Source organism: Dromaius novaehollandiae, chromosome 27, assembly GCF_036370855.1.
Source record: "Dromaius novaehollandiae isolate bDroNov1 chromosome 27, bDroNov1.hap1, whole genome shotgun sequence".
In the NCBI taxonomy this organism is placed as follows: Eukaryota; Metazoa; Chordata; class Aves; order Casuariiformes; family Dromaiidae; genus Dromaius; species Dromaius novaehollandiae.
In genome coordinates this window covers 654,747-679,177 of record NC_088124.1, presented here as the reverse complement: position 1 = coordinate 679,177, position 24,431 = coordinate 654,747, and the positions used below count along the sequence as shown (strand labels likewise).

The 24,431-nt window shown below is 53.1% G+C and overlaps 1 protein-coding gene across 1 annotated transcript in view; it reads right to left on the bottom strand.

The window, feature by feature from the left end:
- The window catches only part of CACNA1S (calcium voltage-gated channel subunit alpha1 S), a 45,870-nt gene that overhangs the window by 4,258 nt on the left and 17,181 nt on the right, over positions 1-24,431 (bottom strand). The window contains exons 12-38 of the mRNA XM_026101232.2: positions 23,751-23,958; positions 23,339-23,459; positions 22,722-22,836; positions 22,479-22,572; positions 21,610-21,679; positions 21,242-21,374; positions 20,825-20,954; positions 19,840-19,899; positions 18,988-19,094; positions 18,486-18,573; positions 18,093-18,200; positions 17,175-17,227; positions 16,754-16,900; positions 16,245-16,446; positions 15,081-15,239; positions 14,628-14,738; positions 13,842-13,925; positions 9,920-9,976; positions 6,761-6,889; positions 6,007-6,072; positions 5,733-5,824; positions 5,058-5,217; positions 4,312-4,439; positions 3,726-3,822; positions 2,521-2,623; positions 1,239-1,340; positions 995-1,119 (exon numbers count right to left, since the gene is read on the bottom strand). Of these exons, the coding sequence (XP_025957017.2) occupies positions 995-1,119; positions 1,239-1,340; positions 2,521-2,623; positions 3,726-3,822; positions 4,312-4,439; positions 5,058-5,217; positions 5,733-5,824; positions 6,007-6,072; positions 6,761-6,889; positions 9,920-9,976; positions 13,842-13,925; positions 14,628-14,738; positions 15,081-15,239; positions 16,245-16,446; positions 16,754-16,900; positions 17,175-17,227; positions 18,093-18,200; positions 18,486-18,573; positions 18,988-19,094; positions 19,840-19,899; positions 20,825-20,954; positions 21,242-21,374; positions 21,610-21,679; positions 22,479-22,572; positions 22,722-22,836; positions 23,339-23,459; positions 23,751-23,958 (3,049 nt within the window). The remainder of the gene's footprint in view (positions 1-994; positions 1,120-1,238; positions 1,341-2,520; positions 2,624-3,725; positions 3,823-4,311; positions 4,440-5,057; positions 5,218-5,732; positions 5,825-6,006; positions 6,073-6,760; positions 6,890-9,919; positions 9,977-13,841; positions 13,926-14,627; positions 14,739-15,080; positions 15,240-16,244; positions 16,447-16,753; positions 16,901-17,174; positions 17,228-18,092; positions 18,201-18,485; positions 18,574-18,987; positions 19,095-19,839; positions 19,900-20,824; positions 20,955-21,241; positions 21,375-21,609; positions 21,680-22,478; positions 22,573-22,721; positions 22,837-23,338; positions 23,460-23,750; positions 23,959-24,431) is intronic.

The window sequence follows — 24,431 nt, the reverse complement described above, 5'->3', positions numbered from 1 at the left end:
TGAACCCCACTCTCTTGGTTCCCAAACCATGCTGCCATGACAGAGCCCTTACCAGGGACAGGCCAGGCGTTGCCCTGCAACTAGCTGACCCTGTGTTTGGTGAAGCAGCTTCTGGGCAAATGCAGCTCCACAAAGGGGTTTGCTAAGGACAGTCTGAAGAAAGGTCATGTTGATGATGCCCAAGAGTAACTATGTCTTTGTCCCTACTCTGGGGGCATCTGAGCTGGGACCCTGGCTCATTTCCCCACTCTGCACTCTTTGTCCCTCATCTCTTATTACTACAAGTGATTTTCTCCCTACAAGGAGGTCAGCAGAGGCTGGGGACATTTCTGTAGCTTTGGCCAAACACATAAACTTCTCCTCTCCCATCTCACCCTAACAGCATCCTTCAAGGTTGCCTGTGTAGGCTTCTCTGACTCTACAGCAGTTCATGTCCAAGATGATGCACACTAACCCCTCTCCAACTAATGCTGTACCAACCAAGATATGCAGAGCACCAGGCACCCAAGACTGTCAGTACCACGGTCAAGGTGAGGAAATGGAGAAGGACCTGGCATTGGAGAAGAGTTGGTGGGTAAGCAGATGGATGAGCAGAGTTCAGGCTAAACATTGGTCTGAGGTAAGTGCTTCCAGATCTTACAACTGCTTCATGAAGCATCATAGCCATCTGAGTCTTCTCTATGGCAGGATTCAGCAGAGGAAGAGCCAGAAAACTCCTCTGCCTCAGGACTTATCTGCACTCTGGGGACTAAGGTCACCTTAATCTGGAGGAGCACTCATGACCAGTTCAGACAAGTTGGGGCCACCCCATTTTCAGAGCCTGAGGGACAAAGATGCCATGTCTCATCTCAGCCCTGTCTCTCTTTATCATCCTTGACTCTCCTGAGCTGGGGAAAGCCCCTTCCCCTATTTGCAGAACTCTCCACCATGCTCTGTACAGCCCCTGGCACCTAGGCATGAGTCACTCCTCCACCACCACTCCAGAACTCTCAACCTGGATCTCCACAGGATTCTTCTTGGGTCGGTAACCGTAATACTCCTCCTGGCGCTTCATGAACTTCCTGAAATGCTCTTGGATGAGGAATGTGGCATAGAATTTACCCACTGTCACCTCGTCATCTGGAGGGGAGAAAGCCAACCTGACGACATCACTTAACACAAGGCTCTGAAGAGCCCGGAAGACCCAAGACCCCAGTAAGGGGTTCAAGCCCTCTGGGAAATGCCACCAAAGAACACACCTCCAATAGGTGGGATGACCTGGTCCAAAAGCTTCATACTTGTTCGCTTCCAGATTTTCTTGATGATGGCTCTGAGCTCCTCATTGGCCTGCTCAAAGTTACCTGTGAGGAAACGAAGCAGGGATGAAGCGTTTTTCTTCCCCAGGGGACCATGGACATGAATGAAACCAAAGCTTGTGAAAACCTGTCCAGACTCATGCAGGGTGTGACAGCTCCTCCCCAGCCTCCCTGCCCAGCAAAAATTAGCTTTCTAAGAATGGGTCTTTGATTTGAAAAGACCTTAACTACAGGGTGGGTCCCAGCAAACAGCAAATGGGTGGGCTGTCAGTGCCAGCTTCTCTGTCCTCTGTCTGGTCTGCTGGTCAAAAACAGATCTCTACCTCCCCTTCGGTGCTCTCCTTGGCTTCACCATTTCTGTTAGCTTGCAATCCCAGGCTGTCCCTATGTGCACTCTGAGATTTCCTGTGCTCTTTCCAGTGCTGTCTGCATTTTGCTGAGAGTTCTGTTTCCCAAAGTCCTTTCCCACCTCAGCTGAAAGGAAGACAGACATGCACTGCCACTGGAAGATGTCTGATGCAGATGGACCCCCACTACTCAGCCTCACCTCCTGCCAGAGCTGGCTGCCCCAGCCCTGCTGCAGAGCTGCTTGTGTGATTGCTGCCAAACCCAGAACCATGGAAAACAAGTTAGTGTGGTGCATTCTCAAAGCAGGGCTTTGCAAACTCCACTGCTGGCAAGGAAGGGGGTGAGAGCAACTCTTCCTAAGCAAATGCAAAGAGGATCCCTCTAGCCCCTTCTGTCCCAGTATGAGATAATAAATACATGGGGAGATACAAATCTAGATCAGGCAGTACTGTGATGGGTGTGGAGGAGGACCAGACTATGCTTAACAATGTGGGAAGGGAGCCTGCCAGCCGTGTACTGTGACAGGGATGGGAACTGGGTGAGAACTGCTCCTGAGCTATTCAGGGTGAAGTTATCTAGCTGGAGTGGCACTGGTTTGCTTTTGGGGCATGCGACACACAAGTACAACTTAAAAATGTCCTCCAGGCTTGCCCTGAGCAGTCCCATGCATGTGCCCATGGTTCCTGATCCAGGGAAATAATGGTATGAAGCTGGGGAGGGGGGGGGTGTTGGAAGCTTGCAGTAGCGGGTCTAGCCCAACAGGGAAGCAGCCCTGTGGTTCTTGGCAGAAAAGGTGTAACTAGCACCCTGTGTCACAGGGAGAAGGTCCCCCAGGTCTCCTGGCGAGGTGACAGAGGTGGACACAAGCATCCCTCACCTTCTGTCTTGATCTTGAGAGCTGTCCTCACCAGTGCAAAGAGGGTTGCGTTGAAGGTGACAGTGCCATCGCTGTTCAGAGGCATGTTCATGCACACCAGACGCTGCACAACAAATCGACAACCATGTCCCCACTCGACTGGAGCAGGCTGGCACCTCCATGCAAACATGTAGCCTGTCTTGGCAGGAGGGCAGCTACAGCCCCTCACATGGGTGTGAGAGAGACTCCGCACGGAGGGACACGTCTCACTCTGAGACGTGAGCCAAGGAGCCCTCCCAGCTCTGGCTATCACAGTCAGGCCAGCTGGACTCTGCATCATCTCTTGGCAGCACACAGGCCAGAGAGAGAGAGACATCACTCATCCTGATCAGCTAAACTGGACTGAGTTTGAGGAGGCTTAGATTAGACCTGTGGAAATAACTCGACCTATGGGCCCCTGGTGCTACAGAATGAGTTGGGAGGAGAGTACATGGCATTGTTTTCAGAGCAAGAAGGAAGTTGTTCTAGGTTGCACTCCATCCTCCAAAATTGCATCAGGCTGCTGTGATTTGGGGATCAAACCTCCTAACAAGTTTGCCCAAGACCCGCAAGGGTTCATACCAGTGAAGCTATCCTGAGCTCTGTCCTGCTGAACATGGTTTTCATACAAGCTTCAAACAGCCCCTGGCTTTGTGCAGTATGAGCCAAACTGGGAAAAAGATACTCAAGCCTGCAGAGCAGGAGTCTCTAGCTCCCTTGGTGCTGTTGGCTCTTGGAGACAACCTTCTGTGGCCCAGGCAATGTACCAGGGTAATCAGGCCCAGCATTGCCCTCCTGCAATGGGAGGGAGAACACTGTGGTGGAATCTGGAGCACTCCATTGTGGCTCAGAAATTCCTCTGCACTGAGGGCTCAGGGTCAGCCAGAGTCCAGGCCACTGTAGCTATCTCCCACAGTGCTGCAGTGAGCACAGGCAGGTGCTTCTCTTCAGGACCCTGAAATGCATCAACTCTAGCCAGGTTAAAGCATCTCTCCTTGTCCCCAAATGACTCTTCTCTATTAAACACCAGAGATCAGAGCATGAGCATAATTTATGGCACTGGAAATCTGGTTGGATTCCTGGCTGTAGCCCCTCTGGTGAGGCAAGGCAGGGGGTACATGGATGCAGAAACAGTCTATGAAAGGTGCCTCTATGTCCACTAACCAAGCCATCCCCTTGGCTCTTACCTTACAAGCTACACGATGTGGGCAGAACTTCCCAAAGCCCAGGGGAGGCTGGATACGTCTCAGCAGAGTCACCACATCAAGGTGTTTGATCCTGCCCCTGTGGGAGGCAACAAACTGCATCAACAGTGTGGATGGGAGACACTGTGGGGCACAGTGGTGTGGGAAGGGATGGGTTGGTTTGTCCCCTTGGCCTGCCCTGTGCTCCTTCGGTGGGCAAATCCCTTTGCTTTCCTGCACTTCTTGGGGAGAGCCACTGTTACCCGTGGCACTGGAGAGCAGATAAAGCTGTGCTGTAGAGTGAGAAGAGCTGGCAATATCATTGGGGTTGGATGAGGAGGGGACTGGAAGTCTCATGGCCCCAAACATGATGATGGTTAACATCTACCCTGGGACATGCTGAAGAAGCTGGCAGTCTGCATTCATTTCTCAGTCAGGGACATAACTCTTAGACACTGCCACAGCTAGCACTGTACCTGTCTCAGGGGTTGCAGCAGAGGGAGCAGCTCATCCTTGGCCTCTCTGACACCGCCCCCACAAAGACTGTCCCCTCATTACCACTCACTCCATGCCATGTAGGATTACTCACTTGGCCTCAGGGTCATACTCAGCCCAGATCCGTTTGAACTCATCCAGGTGATGGGGCCCAAGTATGGACCAGTCGCGCGTGAGGTAGTCAAAGTTGTCCATGATGACAGCCACAAAGAGATTAATGATCTGAGGGCAGACGAGTGGGTGTGAAGGACACCAGGTCGGGGCAGGGCTGGGCATGCAGTGGGTCCACACGTAGAGGGACAGCAATACCCCTTGTGACTCAGAGCACAGAGCAGGGCAGCACTGCCCACTTGGCCCTGACCAGGGCAATGGGAAAGTGAAGGCAGACAAGGGTCACCTCAGGAGTGAGAAGGGGCTTGGGATCCACCCGCGCCTGTGGATGCTATAGATTATCCCGTGCATGGAAGGGCCTTCTGTCCTAGCCTTGGCTGCAGTAGGCACAGGGCAGCTCTTCCCTCTCCACCCTCACAGGAGACACCTTCGCATCAGACACTAAACACATGGCCTATTCATGTGGACAGCAGCACACTGCGGGGCTGTGGCAAGGATCTACCTGGAGGTCCTGGGCCCCATGGGAGTGCAGGTGCTAGGTTTACACCATAGGCTGGGGGATAATGCCTCTGGGAAGAGGGTGCTCTGGGCTCAACTCTGTGAGATGCATGGCCACCTGAACACCCAGGAGCTGCCTGGGACTGGGAGTGGGATGCCAAGGGGTGTCCCAGGTTGAGCATGGGACCTGTCCCCCACCATGATGCAGGGCCCAGCAAGAGAAAGGTGTACCAGGAAGGCGCAGAGCATGTAGAAGCTGATGAAATAGAAGTAGGCGAAGCCCGTGCCGCAGGTGTACTCCTCGCCCTCAGCAAAGTCTGATTCAGGATCACACAGCTTCCCGTAGCTGCAGGCCAGTAGGATCTCCTGCCAGGCCTCCCCTGTCGCACACCTGAGGAGAGGGGATGCCAGCTGGTCTCTTCTCTGTGCAGGATGTGCACTGGGCTTGTAGTGAGGGCTAAAGCTGGCCCGTGCACAGGCGAGCAGAGAGCCTCTTGGAAAGGAGTGGTCAGGATTCCAGGGTTCACTCTCCAGCTTGGGGGTTTGGATATTCAGCTATTATTGAAAGCTCTGAACTGATCTGTTTGGGACTAAGACAAGCCTTGGGCTGAGCTCTTGCTTCCCCTTGAGTTTCTTGAAATTTCACAAATTAAAATCCAATTTGGGAAGGAAACATTCAGAATAGAAAACTTAAAGCACCCCCTTTCTCCTCCAGCTCAGCCATACTAGACAAACCAACAGCCATTCCTGAAGTGCTTCCATTGCTACGTGACATTTTTCTGCAGGGGAAAAAACAAATCAACTACAAAAATACTGGTCGTCTTCACTCCAAGCTGGTGGGCAGCCGTGGGAGAGTTTGAGACCAGCTCTCTTCCAGAGTTGACTGCTTGACAAGAAAAGACCAACCTGAATAGCAGCAACACAGCTTGTGGGAAGGTTTGGAAGTTGTTGTTTCGGTTGATTTGAGTACCATCCACCATGGCAATCTTCCCAAACATCTGAAAAACACACTGTCAGGTCCCCAGCACCCTTCCCCAGGTATCCCCTACCCTCATGAGAGCAAAGTCCCAGGGAGTGTCTGGCAGAGTGCCTGGTTTCTCTGCCCCAGCCCACACTTTGGATGCTACCAGGCTCAGTGTGGCTTTTCAGAACCAAATCCCAGCTGTGCCCCTCTCCTTACCTGCATCCCGATCACAGCATAGATGAAGAAGAGCATCACAATCAACAAGGCAACATAGGGCAGAGCCTGTGACAAAAAGAACACAGGTCATGTGAGACAACACCCCCATATCAAGGCAAGCCTAGGACAACAGATTGGGTCTGGAGGTACTACTTGGAGCTGGCAGTCAGGTTTCCATGTGGGGAGGGGGTTTACAGTTTACTTTCCACGTATCCCTCTAACCATCGCCCTGCCAGCCCCATTCTCTGGTTCTCATGCATAGAAGGCTTATGCCAAGCCCCAAGGGAGCACTGGGGTGCTGCAGCTGTGATGAAGGCTGAGCAGGCCTGGGAGACGCTCAGGGCTGAGGGAGCTGCCCAGACTCATGGACTGGTGTGCTGAGATGCTGCAGTGTGTCCCTGAGCTGCCCCATTGATGCAGTGCCCCAGCCTTGCTGGGTCCAGGGCTGATGCCCACGGGCATTTCCCTGCCTGTTTGGTCAACCATTAGGGGACACCCAGAGATGTCTCATGCTCCGAAACATGCTGATGTCAGCCTGGGGAAACCCACCCAGATATTCCCAACCATGCAGACAATGGTGTTGTACATGGTGCAGACCACCTGTTCTAATGTGAAGCCAGCGGCCTGTGACCAAGGGAGCTTTCCTCCTCTGCCTGTCTAGAGAGACTGTTAGCCCAGTTAGCATCCGAAACAAAGCCTGCTGCCAGCCCATGGCATGTGCATGTCTGGGAGGGGAGAACTGTCCTTTACACACCTGGAATGACTTGATGAAGGTCCACAGGAGGGTTCTGACACCTTCTCCCCGGCTCAGCAGCTTCACCAACCGCATCACCCGGAAAAGACGGAAGAAGGTGATGGAGACGCGGGAGTTGTCATCAGAGTCCTGCAGGCAGACCACAACACTTGGAGGACAGTGGGTGCTGATGCCTCCAGGCAGATAAGGGTGGGAGCAGGCCCTGGGGGCAGAAGGGCAACAAGATCCCTCCTCCAGGTACAAATCATGCTCCCCATGACCCTCGCCTGTATAGAGGACCGAACAATGATGGTGATGTGGTGGCATTTTCCCTCCAGCCTCTACAGAAGTTCATCTCTCCAGCCCTGCTGTTCCACATTTCAACTCACCCTGGACTGACCAGGGGCCAGCTATTTACATGTATTAGAGAAATCCCATTAGCTAGGGGGATGGAACACTTCAGGGAGAAAGACATGATGTAATGCAGGTTAGGGAGAGCTGTGCAGTTCACCACATGCCAAACAGGGCCACCCAAAGACAGATTAGGGTCCCTCCTGGCTCTTGTGTGCTAGGTACCATTTTGGCTCTTCTCCCCCCAGCTGTGGGTTTCAGGGCCTCTTAGTGTGGTTAGCTCTAGGCCAGGCAGAGGAAGGGGTAATAATGGCTGTTTAAGCACGAAAAGGTTGGTTTGATGATTGTTCAATCCTGGGCACATCCCAGTAGGGCTTTCATGGGACAAATGGAGAACAGACAATGAGTAGGCTCTGAGTGGGAGTCTGCCACTGCCACCCCTGACCTCAGTGATGCCTCCTCTTGAGGTGGCTGAAGGCCCCATCCTTGGAGGTGGCAAATAGCTCCCTCCAATCCAGGCAGTGCACCAGGGCTGGGGACTCCCTGGTTCACAGAAGAATGGGTAGTTGGCAGTAGAGCAGGCAGGCAGCTGATCCTGGGCTCAAAGTGCCAGGTTTTGTCTGTGCAGAAACACAGCAGCTGGGAGCATCTGGAGCATCTGGGTGTGAGAGATGCTGTGGGGGCTCAGTTACCCATTTGGTTGCTTAGTCCAATATGGTATGGTGCTCAAGCCCCAGCCTCTCCCACTAGAAGCCATGAGCAAATTTTGCTAGTCTCCCTCCAGCCACCATCCATCCTGAGTTCATCACATCTCTCTGGCATCAGTCCTAGAGTGAGGGCTTGCATACACCCACATATCAGCAGGTCACAGCTGGGCCAGGGAGCCTGAGTGCTCAGGGCAGCTGCAGCAAGTGCTCTCAAGCTTTGCTAGTTCAAAACCATGTGCCAGGACTAAGGGAAGGCATCTTGGGACAATCACTGGCATCCTCTCTGACCCACGGCTGCCTGATGCCACACTTGCCCAGTTCGCCTCCCCCCCACCACCACCCCAGCTCTCCCTCAAGAGGTCCCCCTCCAGAAGGCTTTCTGGACACAGTCCCATGATACAGCCCAGGACGACTGCTGCCTCTCCCATTGCCCTCTCCAGCCTCCCAAGACTTCAGTGCTGCCTGCCTGAACCACATTATTCCCATCACCCAACACACCAGTTCCTGGCTATGTCAGGGCAACAAAACCACAGTCTAAAACATTCCTACTAGCAGCTCAAACTTTCTCAGCTTAACATTTCTGAGTTCTCAGGACCCCACTGGGAAACACCATCTCCCTCCACCATATCTCCTTATTTTAACTTTCTCTATTCCAGCATACAAGAGCTTCCCAGCAAAAATGGTGGTCAGGAACATCTGCATCAACCTCACCACATTGTCTCCCCACCCACTGGGACCTGAGCAGTGCTCAGCAAAGGTCCAGTGTGCCCTCCGCAGAGTCACCAGCACCAGGGAACCCTGAGAACAGGCATTGTGGATAGCTGGGCTGTGGGATTTCCTTCACCAGTTCTCAGCAGTGCACAGGCTCTAAACATCTGCCAGAGTCGGGTCCTCTCATGGCCTTGTGCCCCCCTAGGTGTGTGAACCCTGAATGTGAGCCACATGCTGAAATCAGCCTCCAGCAGGGCCTGGAGGTATTCGACTCCAGCACTGTGTGGGACCTTGAGCTTCCCCTCTCCCCACACTGCCTGATCAGAGCAATTCTTGGTCACAAAACCACAGCAAGAGACCTGTAGAAATCCTGCCTGGGAGCCAAGGCCTGGAGGCCCGGACGGGCATCTGGGATGAGGAATAGTCACAGCCACCCAGCTCAGCAGGGACATGCTCAAAGGATGCAGCCTACTTTCCTGGGCATCCAGAGGCTCCTTGCCCCTGCTCAGCAGGAGCAGAGGATAGCAGGCCCTCAAGTAGAGCAGTCCACTAGGATCTAAAGATTGGAGCTGATCAAGAGCATTTCTGCCTACCCCAGCATGGTTGTCATCAGGCCCAGCACAAGGCAATCACTGACCATCATGATCTGCCCTGTCAGCCAGCTTTTCCCATCTTTACAGCTCAGGACTTGGACTCTCCTCTGAGCCAACCCAGGGTAGCAGTACACCCCTGGCCCGCTGCACGCCGGTACTCAGTAACCCCCACGGTGGTCTCAGACATCAGCATGGGGACTCTCTCTGCCTAATTACCCCAACACAAGCAGATCAGGCCATGAGTATGGCTGGGCAAGACTTGGGGGCCCGTGTAACACCAGCCATGGGACACAGCCCATCTACCAAGGGGAAAGTAAGGCAAAAGAGTCAAATGTCTGCAATTTCTCTGGTTAACAGTGTAAAAAACTGCACAGACAGATCCTGTTAGGCCTTGCACAAACTAGAAGATGGTTAGAGGAAAGAAGGTCAGGAGCCTTCAGCAGCCAGAGGACACCTTTGCTAGGTGGGCTGTTCTGCTTAGCTCAGTTATCCTTGGTTTCATTGCCTGGGGGTGGGAAGGGAGGAGGGAAAGCCTGGGTCAGCAGATGAATGCACCGATGGCTGGAGAACAGGTTGTTACATCCAAGGCTGGAAAGGGATTTCCTATAGAAAAGGGCTGTGTGTGTGTGTGGAGGAGTATCTCACTCCAGGCCCCTCTCAGCAAGGGGAGATCTATGTGTGGGAAAGAACAGATGGGTTTGGTGTGTGTCTTAACAACATGCAGAACACATGCAAACACCAGTCATAGGCACACTAGCAAAACTGTGGGCAGCAAAAGGATAAGGGGCCCACTGCAAGCACATGCAGCTGATATTTACAATGCTATCACAGCCTCCGCCGAGGCAGTACAATCCACCACTGGAAGCAAGAACAGTCTGTCAAGAGAATAAGACCATCAGCAAGAGAAGTGAGGCAGGAAGTGAGAGAGAGAGAGAGAGAGAGAGAGAGAGAGTGACAGATGGACAGATGGATGGATAGGAAAAAGAGAAAGACAGACACAGAGGAAAGAGTAAGATGAAAACTGAGGACAAGAGAATGAGACTAAGAGAGGAGACAAGGGGAAGGAGGGACAGAGACCCACCATCATGTGGGCTCTTTGGACAAGGAAATGTGATTCCTGTGGGGCAGAGGCAGCAGAGGGATGGTGGGGAAAGAGTTGGTCATGATGGACTTACCCACCTATGTGCCCCAGTGTATTTCATTTGCTGCAACATTTACATCTGGGACAGAGGCATGGCAGGAATATGGACTAGTATGTCTGGTCCAAAGACCCAGGAATGTGTAATTTAACTGCCTTCCACAAATTCCCCTCCAAGCCAGACACAGGGCTGCAGTAGGTGGGATTTGAACCCAAGCTGACAGGCTCAAACTAAACCACAGCTCCTCTCCCCAACAAGCTGTGCTGCTCTCATTAAGTCTGCTTGAAAGCTGGACTACATGTGACTGGTGCAAGTTTGTTGGGGAGTGAACTCTGAAAGTGGCTGGCCCACACATTGCTAGGAGGGCAATTCACTTCCCAGCACTGTCCACAACACTAATCAGGAGGGTGAAAAGCAGAAAACGCTGGTCTGCATAGACACACTCATACACACACAAGGCACACACACTCACACGCAGAGGGGAACTCACTCACTCTCTCTCACACACACACACACGCACACACACTCTTAAAGCTCCTCAAAGCTACCCAGAGACACACTCCATTCTTCAGGGGAACCTGTGCCATGCTGGGGCACAGAGACTTTTCACCCCAAGAGCCAGGATGGGTATTAATACACCACCTTCGATGGGCTGGCCCAGCCTCAGCTCCCCTCTGCACACAGACAAGACTCATACCTGGAGCCTGAGTGTCCTTCCAGTGATTTCAGGGGACACTGGGGTCAGATCTTGCAAAGATCCTTAGCTTCCAGGGCAGGCTGTGGCAGGAGTGAGTGACACAGCACCATGGACACTGCCAGCCCCATATGCTCCAGAGTACATATGGCTTGGGGCAGCACTACCAGAGGGACTCCAATCCCCATTCTCCTCTTGCTAAAACAAGAACTGCCCAGGGCCCCTCAGTACACCCCTGAAATCAGTGGGATCCAGATGACTAAACAGCCATGAGAATACGGCTTTGGTCGCTAGTAGAAGGCTCCTAATAGCACAGCTCTCCCCACCTCTTCATCCCAAACAGCCATATACAGAGACATGAGAGAGAACAGAGATGCAGAATGGAAGGAGAGAAAGAAAGACAGGACAGACTTTGCAAACCAGAATCACATGTTTGGGTGCCCCCAAGAAAAGCTTGTTTCCTGAGGAGGTTTAACCTTCTATCCTAGTAGTGCTGGGTGCAGACTTGTTTTCTGATGGCCACACTCCTGAAAAAGCTGCTGCCCCAAAGTCTGCCTGCTCAGGCAAGGTGGCCTGTGGCAGATGCAGTGACTGTATACAGCTCCTGGGGATCAGAGAAGAAGGACTCACCTTGCACTGACCTCTAAGCAAGGGGGAGATTTACCAGGAGGAGAAGTGAGGCTGTCCAGTGATACATATCTCTGCTAATTCTAATACCCCCCTCCGTGTCACCAGATGGCTGGCAAGAGCTTAACAATGCTGGGAGCAATGAGGGCTGGATGGAGAAGAAAGGGGCATGGAGGGAGGCTGGGGCACCGTGAGGGGCACAGAGAAGGGCCTAAGCTCTGCTCTCAGCAGAGCATTCAGACAGGCTTTAGGGCATCTGAGGACCGTCCTACTGTCAATGGTTGTGGAAGTGCCCCAAGGCATAGGGCAGAGCAGGACTTTCTATGACAGAACTACCTGAAGAGCTCAGAGGACTGAACTACTGCAAAGGGGAGACAAGAGCTCTAAGTGGTGCAGCACCAGGATCTGGGGCAAAGGACACAGGTAAGTTAAGGTCAGACAGGACTCTTCTTACCACCCTGTCTGGCCTCCTGCACTGCACTGGCCACTGTGACAATGTTGCAGCATGCAGTGCTCAGCAGAGGGATAGACTTTGGTCCTGGAGGCTGTGGCATCACCTGGCTCTGCCTTGGCATGGCAAGGTGACAGCTGACACTGACACTGCTCTGGCCTGGGTTAGTCCCTGTCAGCAAAGTCAGCCCAGCTAGGGCACTGGACTCCTCTGGGGGCATGTGACATGTGTCCCTGAGTGTGTTGACTTGCACCAGCCCCACAGCCGAGCACATCCTTGGCATCTGTGCCAGCTGACCCAGTTTCTTGCTCCACATGGACTGAAAAGCTCTGCCCAACTCAGGGCCCTGAGTGTCCCTTTGAATCTCATTTCTGAGTGAAAACAGGACCTTCAGGATGGGGAAAGAGGTGGCATCCTAGGAAATGATGCCCTGCAAGCAAAGGGAAATCAGGCCAGAGGCACTGAGTGTGCTCAGAGTTGGTGGGCCCTGGAGGACCTGGGGACAGCTGAAAGCTGCCAGGACTGGCAAGAAACCTGGGAGCTCATCAAGGCTGAAAAGCCAAGAGGATCAAAGGACAGCAGTATTGAAGTGTTGGTCTGTGTAGCGAGGAATGTGTTGCTGTTCCAGAAGGAGAGTGGATGGCTCCTCTCACCTCAGTTCCATGGTGTCTGGAAAGGCCTCATCCTCCAGAGAGGAATGTTACTGCTGCCAAGGGCCTTCACACACTCTCTCCTCCCCAGCACGGAGGAGAATGGCTGAAGGCCACCTTATGCAGGGCTGGGCCATGGAAGCAGCTCTGCCTGACAGAGCCCTGCAGGATGTTGGAGCTGGTAAGCCCCTGCTCTAGAGAGCAAATGGCAAGCTAAATCACTAGGGAGGGTTAATAAAATCTACCTGATCCCATAGCTACTTCTACAGTTATCATTAGATCTGCTAAATGCAGCACACAACCTCCAGGTGCACAGAGGCATTTTCAGTACTGGGCATCAGGTGTGAAGGTCCCAGTGCTGTGAAAGGCAGTGGCACATTGACTTCCTAGCACAGCTCTCTCAAAATGCTTCCAGCAGAGTATTTACACGTATAGCCACTGCCTGCAGCCACCCAGCAGTGACACAGTGTATATGGTACAGAGCTTCCAGAAGGCAGTGTACAGGATATACGCATGCACATATACAGTCTTGTGTGTGTATATGTATGGATCACTGATCACTGTATACAGGGACACATGCAAAGCAAATGCTCTGAAATTTGATCTGTCTGACCCTCCCATGTATGTGACAGAAGTGTCTTGGGACAGGGAGGTGAGAAGAACCCTTTTTCTTCCCATCTGCAGCAATCTGAGGATGAACAAGTGGGTGACTGCCTGTCCAGGTGTGTGCATGGGGAAGAAAGGCAGGGTGAGTGGGCAGGGGGTGGCACACATCACACTCCTCATAGTCTAGTCCTGACTAAGCAGACTGTTTCCCGAAGGATCCTGCTGCCTGTAGATTTTGGGGAAGGAAGGGGACAGGGCAGTGTGACATGTCGGCAGGCTGGGGGAGATCCCTTACATTTATATAGTGCTTTAAGGTTCACAGTGTCACGGCTGTGATCTGCATGCATCCATGTCACAGGCCGATCCTGGCTGGCTGTCCTCAGAAATGTGAGAAGCAAGGACTGTGTGTCCTGGGGCAGGGAGAGAAGAGAGGGACACTGACAGGCTGTGGAGCTGGGCACTGCACTGGTGTCCCTGTCCTGCCCTAGCACAGCACTGCAGAACGGCCCCAAGCACGTACAAGCAGCGATGCTCCCTGGGGACACCCTGGTGCTGGAGCAGCTCAACACTTACATCAATCTCGCTGAGGATGACATCGATGATGCTGCCAATCACAATGAGGAAGTCAAAGACGTTCCAGGGGTCCCCGAAGTAGCCCTGCCAGGGGTGAACCAGAGAGCAGAAATGAACATCGAAGGGCCAAGTCGAAGAGGAGACAGATACTGGTGCCCAAAGGAAGGTAAGGCTGACAAGGGGACAAAACCCCCTACAGAAGAGATGCCCCCTTCTCAGCAGCTAGGGCCATGGTGCCTACACTATCTGGATACAGGGTGAACAGAAACCACTTCTCCACTGGCAGCAAGGGAGGAGGGCAGTGCTCCATTACCAGCCCAAGCAACAGTGCTGCACTGCTTGGGATGAGGAGGATTGTCTGCAACCTCTGATGCCTCAGGCAGAGACAAAGGGAGGGATGGTAGTCAGATTTGGGATCCCGTCATCAAGTGTTTGATTTTGTCTTGCAATGGTGTCAGATGAGGAGGGTACAGAGAGGTAGCTAGAGGTACAGCAGGTCTCTGGCCCCCAACCCCACTAGAGACAAAGATGACCTCAAAGATGGGAGCAATGGCTAGTTGCAGTGGGTTAGATGTGGCTAGCAAGGGTAGTCCTGGCAACCGATAGTCCTTCCAGAGACTCGCAGGTCCTGCTCGCTGGGGTCCCCAAGTGTCCCATGAGGAGAATTTCTCTGGAGTCCCAGGTCTGGGGGGCTTGTACAGGAGGAATGCCAAATGCAAGGGAAATGCATGACCTTGGCCCAGCCTGAGACCATCACCTGGCCTATGGACCCTGTCCTGCCCTCACCTTGGCTTTAAAAGCCATGAGCTTGAGGATCATCTCCACGGTGAAGAGGACGGTGAAAGCCACATTGAGGATGTCTGAGACATGGTTCATCTCTGCAGACTGGTTGTAATGCTGAGGAAATAGCAGGAAGAACTGTGTGAGCCCAAGGGCAGACGCAGCCTCCATCATGAACCCAGAGATGTGGGCAGGATGAAGACCCTCTCACACACCTATGGCTGAGAAAGGGTCAGCAAAAAAGGAATTCTTTTCCCCTGCAGCCCCTCCTCTGGGTTTCCCACGTCCAGCCAGTCCCACCTTGCTTCTAGCCCCAGGGATGCTCAACACACAGCACCAGTTTTGCCATGTGGGTCCCTCTTCTCTTCAGAAGCTCTCTGAAAGTAATGGAGCTGAGGCAGTGGGTCTGGCACTGTTGACACCCCTTCATCACCTGTCGTTGGCACTCTGCCCCCTTACCTGCATGCCCAGGCAGATGGTGTTCAGCAGGATCAGGAAGAACATGAGGTACTCAAAATAGGAGGAGGTGACCACGTACCAGATCTGATACTGGTAGGGGTTCTTGGGGATGTAGCGCCTCAGAGGGCGAGCTTTCAGTGCATACTGCACACACTGGCGCTGGGGAAGAGGAGGACAGATGTGATGTACACAGAGGGGCATGGGGTAGCGCCAGTGGCACAAGCTCACAGCCAGCACCCATGGCAATGCTGCATATCCCCGTAGACACAAGCTGGTTCTCCCGCTCTTTTTTAGACAAGTGACATGGGCCAGGGAGAATGACGTTTCAAGTGTCTGCTGTGCTTTCTGCAGAGACCCCCTAACAAGCACTCACATGGGACTAAGTTTCCAAACCCACTGCTTGCCCTCCAAAGTTTGTTATGTTGTCCTCTCATGCTGCCCACCTTGATCCCTCAGATTGCCTGGTTTTCATGACACTTTTGCAGGGTCAGCAGGAATGGTAGAGGGCAGCCTGAGGGCATCATGGACACCATGGCTGCAAGGGATATTGGATTTTCTCTCCACACTTCAGAGTTGCTCAGCAGGCACTTCCCTCCCTGGCTAGCTAAGGTCATCCTTGCAGGGTTCATGTGCACACCAGCCCTGGCATCCCCAGCTCAAAGTGCCCATGCTTCATCTGCAGGCTTGCTCAGCACCTGGGCATCCCAGCGCCTCCTTTCAGCCTGCAGGCATCCATATATAGTTCTCCTCACCAGCATGTGCTGTGTCCCCTGCTGATGCTGGTCTCATTGCTGCTTCTATCTCCCCTGATGTCTCCAGACCTCTGTTCCAGGACAGTCTGGGCACCCCACCTGAACCAGAAAGCCCAGTCCCTTATTCTCATCCACTTTGCCCTGCCCTTAGAAAGCTGCTACCTGGTTCTCGTCAGGCTTGTTTTGTGCCAGGAGTCCTTGTACTGGGCACTAGTGCAACTGATCCTGCCCCAGAGTGCTGGGACCTGGCACAGCCTCAATTCACCCTGCTCCAGCAGTGCCAGCAATAAGGGCTGATCAAATTCAGGCTGCCCCAGAAGTGCGAGAACCCAGAATAGCTCCAATTCACCCTAACCCAGAAGCATCAGTACTCAATGCTTGTTCACTCCCCCTGCCCCAGCAGTCCCAGTACCTGGTTCTTGTCCAGCTCACAGTTCTTGTACTCGCTCTCCCCTTGCTCCTGGAAGGTGACGATGACAAAGCCCACGAAGATGTTCATCATGAAGAAGGCAATAAGGATGATGTAGATGATGAAGAACATTGCAATCTCCACCCGGTAGTTGTAGATAGGGCCCGTATCCTCAGTGTTAGTGTCGATGGCCGTGTACAGAAGCCTACAGGAGGGACAGGGAAGCAACAGAGACCCTGACTGGGAGAAAAAGAATGTGTTTTCTTGAAGGACACAGAGAGCTGTGGGGACATCCCAAATCCAAAAGGAGTGGAATGGGCTGCCAGGGATGCCCTGTCTGCCCTACAGCCCCCACCAGGAGGGTTAGCTCTGCTCCCTGGCCTGGGCAACTTTTCGTTCCTTGAAAAAGCCCTCTCAGCTCATGGCTGTTAATCTGAGCCAGGTAGCAATGACCTGCTTCCAGCACAGGTCTGGCCCCTTGGCTAGGCCTATACCCCTGCCTGCAGACTCACTGTGGCCAGCCCTCGAAGGTGGAGACAGTGAAAAGTGACATCATGGCCGAGAAGACATTGTCAAAGTGGAAGTCATTGTGCAACCATTCGCGCTGAAGCATCTCAATCTGCGTTGGGTCCCCATCCACATAAGTGATGAAATAGCCCCTGCAATGGGAGAGATGCAATGCTTACAGGGCCATGCCTCCTCCTGCCTGCCTGATGTAGCACAGGCCAAGGGCTGCTTGGAGCCTGGCAGGGAAGGATGGCCCTGTGCTTATTCCCAATATACACCAGGGCAAGGGAGAGCAGCACGAGAAACAAAACACCACTTTTGACTGCAAGATCCCCTTGCAGCAAGTGATTCACCCCCCAGCCTTCACCTCCCCGGCCTCTGCCTCACCAGAGTACCCAGTTGGCCTGTGCTGCCCAGAGCTCTTACCTGCACTCCTTCTCCGTCAACTTGGATGGATCTGTACAGCTGTAAAACTTCCCCTGCATTAACAGAGATCAGGAAAGACTATGATTTTTGCTGGGACTTCAGAAGCCCTGGGAAAGTCTGACTTATTCATATATCACAGCCAATCCCCACTCTGCATCTGTGCTAGTTCTGATATGTGCCACACAGCGCTGCAGCCTCTCCCATGCCACTTGTCAGCACAACCCAGCCCTGAGCTCAGGGGGTATCTCAGGGGCCATGGCAGCCCCTGTGGTCAATTCTAGGTTGAGACAAACAAAAGCTGCCTAGTATTGTAGTTCAAACAAATTTTCCAGGGCCCAGAGCTGACTCATCCCATCTGGTAGCCAGCTATTTGGAAAACAGAATGAAGAAGTAACTATAGAATTAGCTAAAATCTAATGTATGCTGACAACTCTGCTGAGTTTGCAGTGAATCCTGAGAGCTCTCCCCACATTGGCTGGGAATTTAGGCCCAATTATTAGAACAAAGCTGCGCTCAGCCAGGGCTGGCTCTGCCTTTGCTAAGAATAGTCCCAGGGAGCAGCCAGGGGTCAGACAGCAAGGGTACTCTTGTAGAAAAGGTGCATCCAAAGTGCTAACGGAAGTCATAAGCACTTGCCATCTTAGAGAGGAGAAACTGAGGCAGTATGTGGGGAGAGGGAACTGGTCCCTTTGTGTGTGTTATCTGGACCCCACAATTACCTGGATGTTCCCTGTCATCCCTCCCACCAGCTGGGTCTTCTCCCTGGAGGTCTGATGCAGGCAGGTCTCCTTTCAGAATATGACCTGTGCTAACCCCAACACTGGGAGATGGCTTCCCTTGACAGTTATGGCTAAAAGTCTGTCCAGAGCATCCCTGAACAGGAGGACATGTCTTCTGCCTGGGGAGGACATCTCTCACCTTGAAGAGCTGGACCCCAATGCAGGCAAACATGAACTGCAGCAATGTTGTGACGATCACAATGTTGCCAATAGTCTTGATGGCCACAAAAACACACTGGACGACATGCTGCAGAAGGTGAGGAAAGAGCACGTGTGAGCACTTCTGAGGGAGGTTCCCCCAGCCTTCCCTCTCACTCACTGCAGGGACTGGACCCAGGAAGAAAGGGCAGGTGAAAGCAGGGTCCTACTAAGGACAGTGGGATCAGGTAAGCCCCTTCCACATACTCCATCTCACAGGGAGGTGGAATTCAGTTCCCAGCATGGCGAACCCTGAAGAGTACGGAGCCTGCCACATAACCTCACATAGGGATTCCCATGGGTTGAGGACAGCTGTTCCTGTCTTCCCTCTTACCTTCAGGCCCTTTGCCCTGTTAATAGCTCGCAGAGGCCTCAGTACCCTCAGCACCCGGAGGATCTTCACCACCGAGATGGTGCTTGACCTGGAGAGGAAGGCAGAGCTGAAAAGGGGCAATTCTTCTGCCCGGGCCAGCCTGGCATGGACTCGTCAAGCAGCCAGGTAGGCCAGACTGAGAACATGGGTGAGCAGCACGGGATGGCTGAGACATGTAGATGTCACTAAGCCATCATGCTGGCTGGAGAAAGCAACTGCAACTTGAATTTCTGCCTGGATGTTTGACTGACATGAAAGAGTTTTTTCTCCTTGCTTCCCAGCCATCTATACCCTATTCTTCTCAGTGTAGGGGCAACAGACACTTTATGGGCACTAACACATGGTTAACACCCCAGTGGATGGCTGTTCCTTCTCCATCTAACCTGGGGAACTACAGCACCCAAGCTGACCTGCCTGGCTAAAGAGACCAGTGCTGACTCCTGTGTAGTATGGAGGTGCTTACTCAATTCCCATGGAGATGAGAGAGACAGCGACAACGAGCAGGTCGAGGATGTTGAATGAGTTCCTGCAGAAGGAGCCTTTGTGCAGGAAAGCGCCGTATGCTGTCATCTGGGGAGCAGAGAGAGTTAGTAGAGAGGCCAGGCAAGGCTCAGGGACATGGTCATCACAGCCTTGGGACAGATGTCACAAGAGGGGCTTCTCATAGACCTGTGGGCTGGGTACCCTATCCTGCTCAGACCTGTTGCTCTGGAGCCAGGCAGGGAGCTGATTTCAGGTGAGCTGGAAACCCTCCATGCTGTACTGGCTGGAGACATAACATTTCCTAATCATTCAGCAAATTAAAGAAAAGAAAAGCAAAGAGACTGCAGTGGGAGCAGCACTCAAGAGCTGCTTGAATTACTGTTTCCCTCCTTAGCTTTTCACTGCTTTCTCTTTTGCAAAGTGTTTCTTAAAAGCATGTCTGGAAGAAAATGCTGGTGCCATGCCCCATCTGTCCTTGTGCCACAGTAGAGCTGACTTGGCTGCCTGATCTCACTGCAGAGGACACATGGCCCCTGGGGCAGGTCACACACACCCTAGACTGCAGGAACAGCAGAGACTTGAGTCTCAGCCAGAAGCTTTTCCCCACTGGGTCCTGGAGCTTGTGGAACTGGACAAGCTCCAAGCCTGGAGCTTGTCACCAAAAAGATCGACTGCCCATAGCCAGAAACCAGCTTAGACCCATGCTCCAGGTCTTAACTTGCCCACTCCTCATGGTCTGCCTATGTGGATCTGTCTATGCATAGTCACTTCCTCTTTGTCAACAGCTGGAGGGGCTGTGCATGGCCAGGACCACAGGGGCAGAGGGACTCACCTTCAGGACAATTTCTACTGTGAAGACAGAGGTGAAGCCAATGTCAAAATATCCAAGAATCTGGAGACAGAAGTATCAGAAATTGGTGAGATTCTGGTGACATGAGAAACCCTCCAGTGTGTTCAGATGTCCTGGTGTTGTGGTTTGCCTTCCACTCAGTGAATGCGAGAGTCCATCTAGCTAAACAGAGGCTGCAAACTTGATGCTAAGAAGACTCATGAACTTCCCTCAGCTTTGCTCATTTTCCCCAGTGCATGGTCAAACTTGCAGCCTAAGACCGAGCTCTTAGTTTGCAAGTGGATGAGTGGTGATTCACCTGAAAGCTTCTGATCCCCTAAAATATTAAGTGCCCTGGGAAACTGTCTCCCTGTCAGACCCCACACCCCCTGCCAGACACTGCAACAGTGCGGACCCACACATGCCTTGAATGGCTAGACTTGCAGCTACCTCTGCTCCATGTAGGCAGCATTTCAGGGTGTTGCACACACCAGTGGCAGTTTGCTGGCTCATGCGATGTCCCTATCCCCAATAAGTCACTACAACTTTGAACTAAGATAATCTTCACCCCTGGCAGGTGGACCTCTTGATGCAGAAGTAGGCTAAGGCATACTTCTACCTTGTCCCTATCATACACTGAGAGGATAACATAACCAGCCTCCTCTTCCAGAAGGTATTGCCCTCCCATAGTCAGGCCTGAACCCAGGAGTCTTAGTCCCTCAAACTAATTCTTCCTTGGACACAAAACAAGAGTAGGGTAAGCAGGTATGCTAGAAGACTTTCTTCCTGGAGACCAGAAGAGAAACAGGGAGCTCTTAGTAAGATTCTTATTCTCTGCATAGAAGTCTCTCACAGGGAGAAAAAAAATCACAGGTACCACAACCTGCCTGAGCACGATGCCTGGCAAGCAGATCTCTGCTTACTGGGGAAATGAGGGTCTCTGTGAAGTCTTCCCACCCATTCCATCCCTCTGGAGCCATGCGGGCACCTGATTGCGGAAGGACTCAGCCCGGATGGGATCCTCGGCTGCCAGCGAGATGCTGCTGAGCAGGATGAAGAGCAGGATGAAGTTGGTGAACCAGGTGGCATTGACAATTCTGTGGCACAGCATCCGAAACCTACAAAGGACAGGAATGGCATGAGACACTGTTGTGGGGCCAGAGGGGTATTAGGTGGGGCTGCAATAGCTTGAAGGAGGGTTATGGCTAAAACTTGAGAGCAGGAGGGCCCTGGACATGAAGGGATGTCTGTATTAGCTTTTCCATGGAGAAGACTGTGTTGTCCCAGTGAGCTGGCTACTTCCAGGCCTGGCTGTTATGCATAAGTTCCTGTGGGGAAGGGTTGGTGCCAGAGGTACCCAAGCCAGCCCTGGTTCCATCATGTCAGGAGAAGGGTGGGTACCTACTTGTTAGTGGGGCTGAAGATGAAGAAGGAGCTGGCTTCAGGCATAGGCACAGCCTTCTCTTTCAGCTGTAGCTCTGCCAGAGGACGTGGCCGAGGGCTCAGAGGGATTTCAGGCTCATCTTCCTCATCATCACCTGCAGGGTGGCCACAGAGAGGGAAAAGGAAAAGGTCACCCAGAGAGGGAGAGGGAATGTGATCCTGTGATGGATCCTGTGATCCTGATCTGGCTCCTGTGCTAGAAAGATCTCACCGCCCTGAGGCTGGTGGGGGGTTACTGCGTCCTTCACCCCTCACACAACCAGGGTGGTGGTACCATCCCCTGCAATGTCTGCCCAGACTTCCTGCTCTCCCTCCAGGGACAAGTCTTACCTGGGAAGTCTGCAGAAGGGTAGGGGTCTTTGATCTCATTGACATTGGATTCAAATTCATCCACTTTTAACTGAAACAAGGAAGAGACAAAGAAGAAGACAGGCAGCTGAGTGTGCCAATATTGTTGCTGAATACTGCATGTCAGCCAGACCTCAGTAGTCTGGAAGCCAGGTAGTGAAGGCAGTTTCTTTGTGTGCTGCCCATACAGCATGCAGCACATGGTTGCCTGGCGCAGGATGGAGAGGGGGGGGGAAACATTTCAGAGATGCTGCGATCTGAACAAAGAGCAATATCAGGAGGATTGGGCAGGGAAATATGTGCTGGTCAAGAGCCCTGGGCCTTGCACCTGTACAACAGGTGGACCAAAATGTGGAGTGATTCCTGAGCTGATTCCTGTGGACTATCTAGGGAAAGAGCTGCAGGCCAGATGCTCATGAGGCAGCTCAGCACACAGTCATCCTGGCTGAGCAGAAGGCTCTGCTCACAGGGAGTGCTGGTGTGAACACCGAGAATGTGTGGATGTGAGTCTGGGATGCTGCTGACCTGCCCTGTTCCCCTCTACGCTGCTGTACACCAGTCTGCTTCAACTACTGCCAACTGGCTGTGTCCAAGGAAATTAATCACAGAAAAGGCTCCCCCGAAATGTTTGGGACCATCCAGCTCTGGGGTTCCACCAGGCAGCAGGTCCTGCCAGGGCCCCAGAGAGGCCCCATCACCAGAGGATGCTAATGTGAGGGTTATTCTGGCCCAGCAGAGTACAAACTCAGGTTGGTTCCAAGCCTTTGAGGCACTTTCAGTCCTGCCTGGTGGCAGAAGGTGCCTAGTCCTTCACCAGGACCTCCCCAAGTCCTGGCCCTACCAGCACCGACCTTGGCTGTTGTGGGAATCCCTTCTCCTTTTGCTTTCTGCTCAAGCTTCTTTGCCAACAGCTGCTTCTCATCTTCAGACTTGTCTGGGTAACCTCTGGAGAAGCAGAGAGGAGAGGAGAGGAGGGGGGAGGAGGGGAGGGGAGGGGACTTGACCCAAGGCAGAGGCACCACTGATGCCATGCGTCCTCAAGCTCCAAAGCTCCTGGTTTAGGAGCTCCCACTGCCAGGGACCACGTCACTCACCTGGACATCTTCCGCCGCTTGCGCTCCTCTGCTTTGGCCTTCTGGGCTGAGGTAAGGCTCTCAGCCTCGGCCAGGTTATCGACTGCGATAGCCAGGAATACATTGAGGAGGATGTCTGGAGGTACAGCGCTAAGGACATGTGGGAGATGCTTCCCCTTTGAAGGATATGGCCAGACTGCCCATGATCTCCAGGTTGCCCTGAAAAAACATTCCTGGAGCTGAGCCCTTGAGACATGCCTGGCTGGTGATCCTTGACCCTGCACACATCCCTCTTCCCTGCATGAGCTGAGCCCTTGGCTGACTGACCGATCCCTCTCTTGGCTTGGTTCATCCAGCTCAGTCTTGTTTTTGCATTGACTAATGCCTGAAGATCTGCCTGTCAGTCACTGGAACCTGCCCTTGTGGTATGCTTTACTCCACCCTCTGGACCCCAAACCCCACCAGTGCAAGCCCTAAAGCCTGTGTTTTGTTCCACTGCTGTTCAGCACTGAAAGGGTTAAGGCAGCCCCACCCCCACCTCTTTTCATCTGCCCCTGCACAGCCCTTTTCAGTGATGCTATGGGGTCACTGCACCAGGGGACAGGAAGCCTGGACTCGACTTCACAGGTGGAGGATACAGTTCCCACAGACGAAGAGAATGATGAAGTAGATGCAGACCAGCATGCCAGGGAAGGATGGGCCCCCATAGGCCATGATCCCATTATACATGATTGAATTCCAGTCCTCTCCTGTAAGGATCTGGGAGCAGAGCAGGGATAACATGAGGCAGGAATGGGAATTACAGAGCACCTGCACCAGAGCAGGACAGAATCCCACAGCCAGATCCCATCTCCCTCCCTCCAGCTCTGAACCAGCGTTGCCTCCCATGACCCCAGTCTCATCTCTGTGCTCCAGCCTAAAAGCCATACCATCTCCTGCAAACCCACATCTCTCTCCTAAGCCTTGGCTCTCACCAGGAGACACACAGGCTAGGGAAGAACATCAGCATCCTGTCTCCCACCTCTACATCCTGTTTGCCACAGTCCATACCTGGAAGACACTGATGAGGGCCTGGGGAAAGTTGTCAAAAGTGCTGCGCCACACCTCCATGTCTTCAAAGTCAAACTTGCCTCCAAAGAGCTGCATGCCCAGCAGGGCAAAGACAATAATGAAGAGGAAGAGGAGTAGGAGTAAAGAGGCAATAGAGCGGACTGAGTTGAGCAGGGAGGCCACCAGGTTGCTCAGAGATGTCCAGTACCTGGGGAGGGGTGAGACAGGAGTGTATGGGAGGAAAATGACTGGAGCAGGCTGCAGGTAGGGCCAGGGCAGCAGGAACATGCTGCTCTGCCCAGAGAGCTGCACCAATCACCCAGCAAAGGGGTTCTGGCCCAGTGCCACTCATAGGGCTGGAAGCTAGGACTTCTCCAGCCAGGCCCCAGGAGGTGGAAATGAAGATCCAAGTGCAGTGTGCAAGCCATCTCACTGCCTACGCAGAGCTCCACCAGACAGGAGCAGGAGATGAACACATAGTGAGTTGGTGCCAGAAGGAGAACCCAGGAGTCCTAGCTCACAGAACCCCCATTTGCAACACACCAGAACCCAGGGCAAGAGGGGAAAGCCTCTGGAAGTCCTCCAGAAACACCTGCTCAGTCCTCTTCCCTCCTTCCAGACCTCATCCTGAGGATGGAGAAATCCCCACTTCGGCCTTGCCTCTCCCTCCAAGAGCGCCTT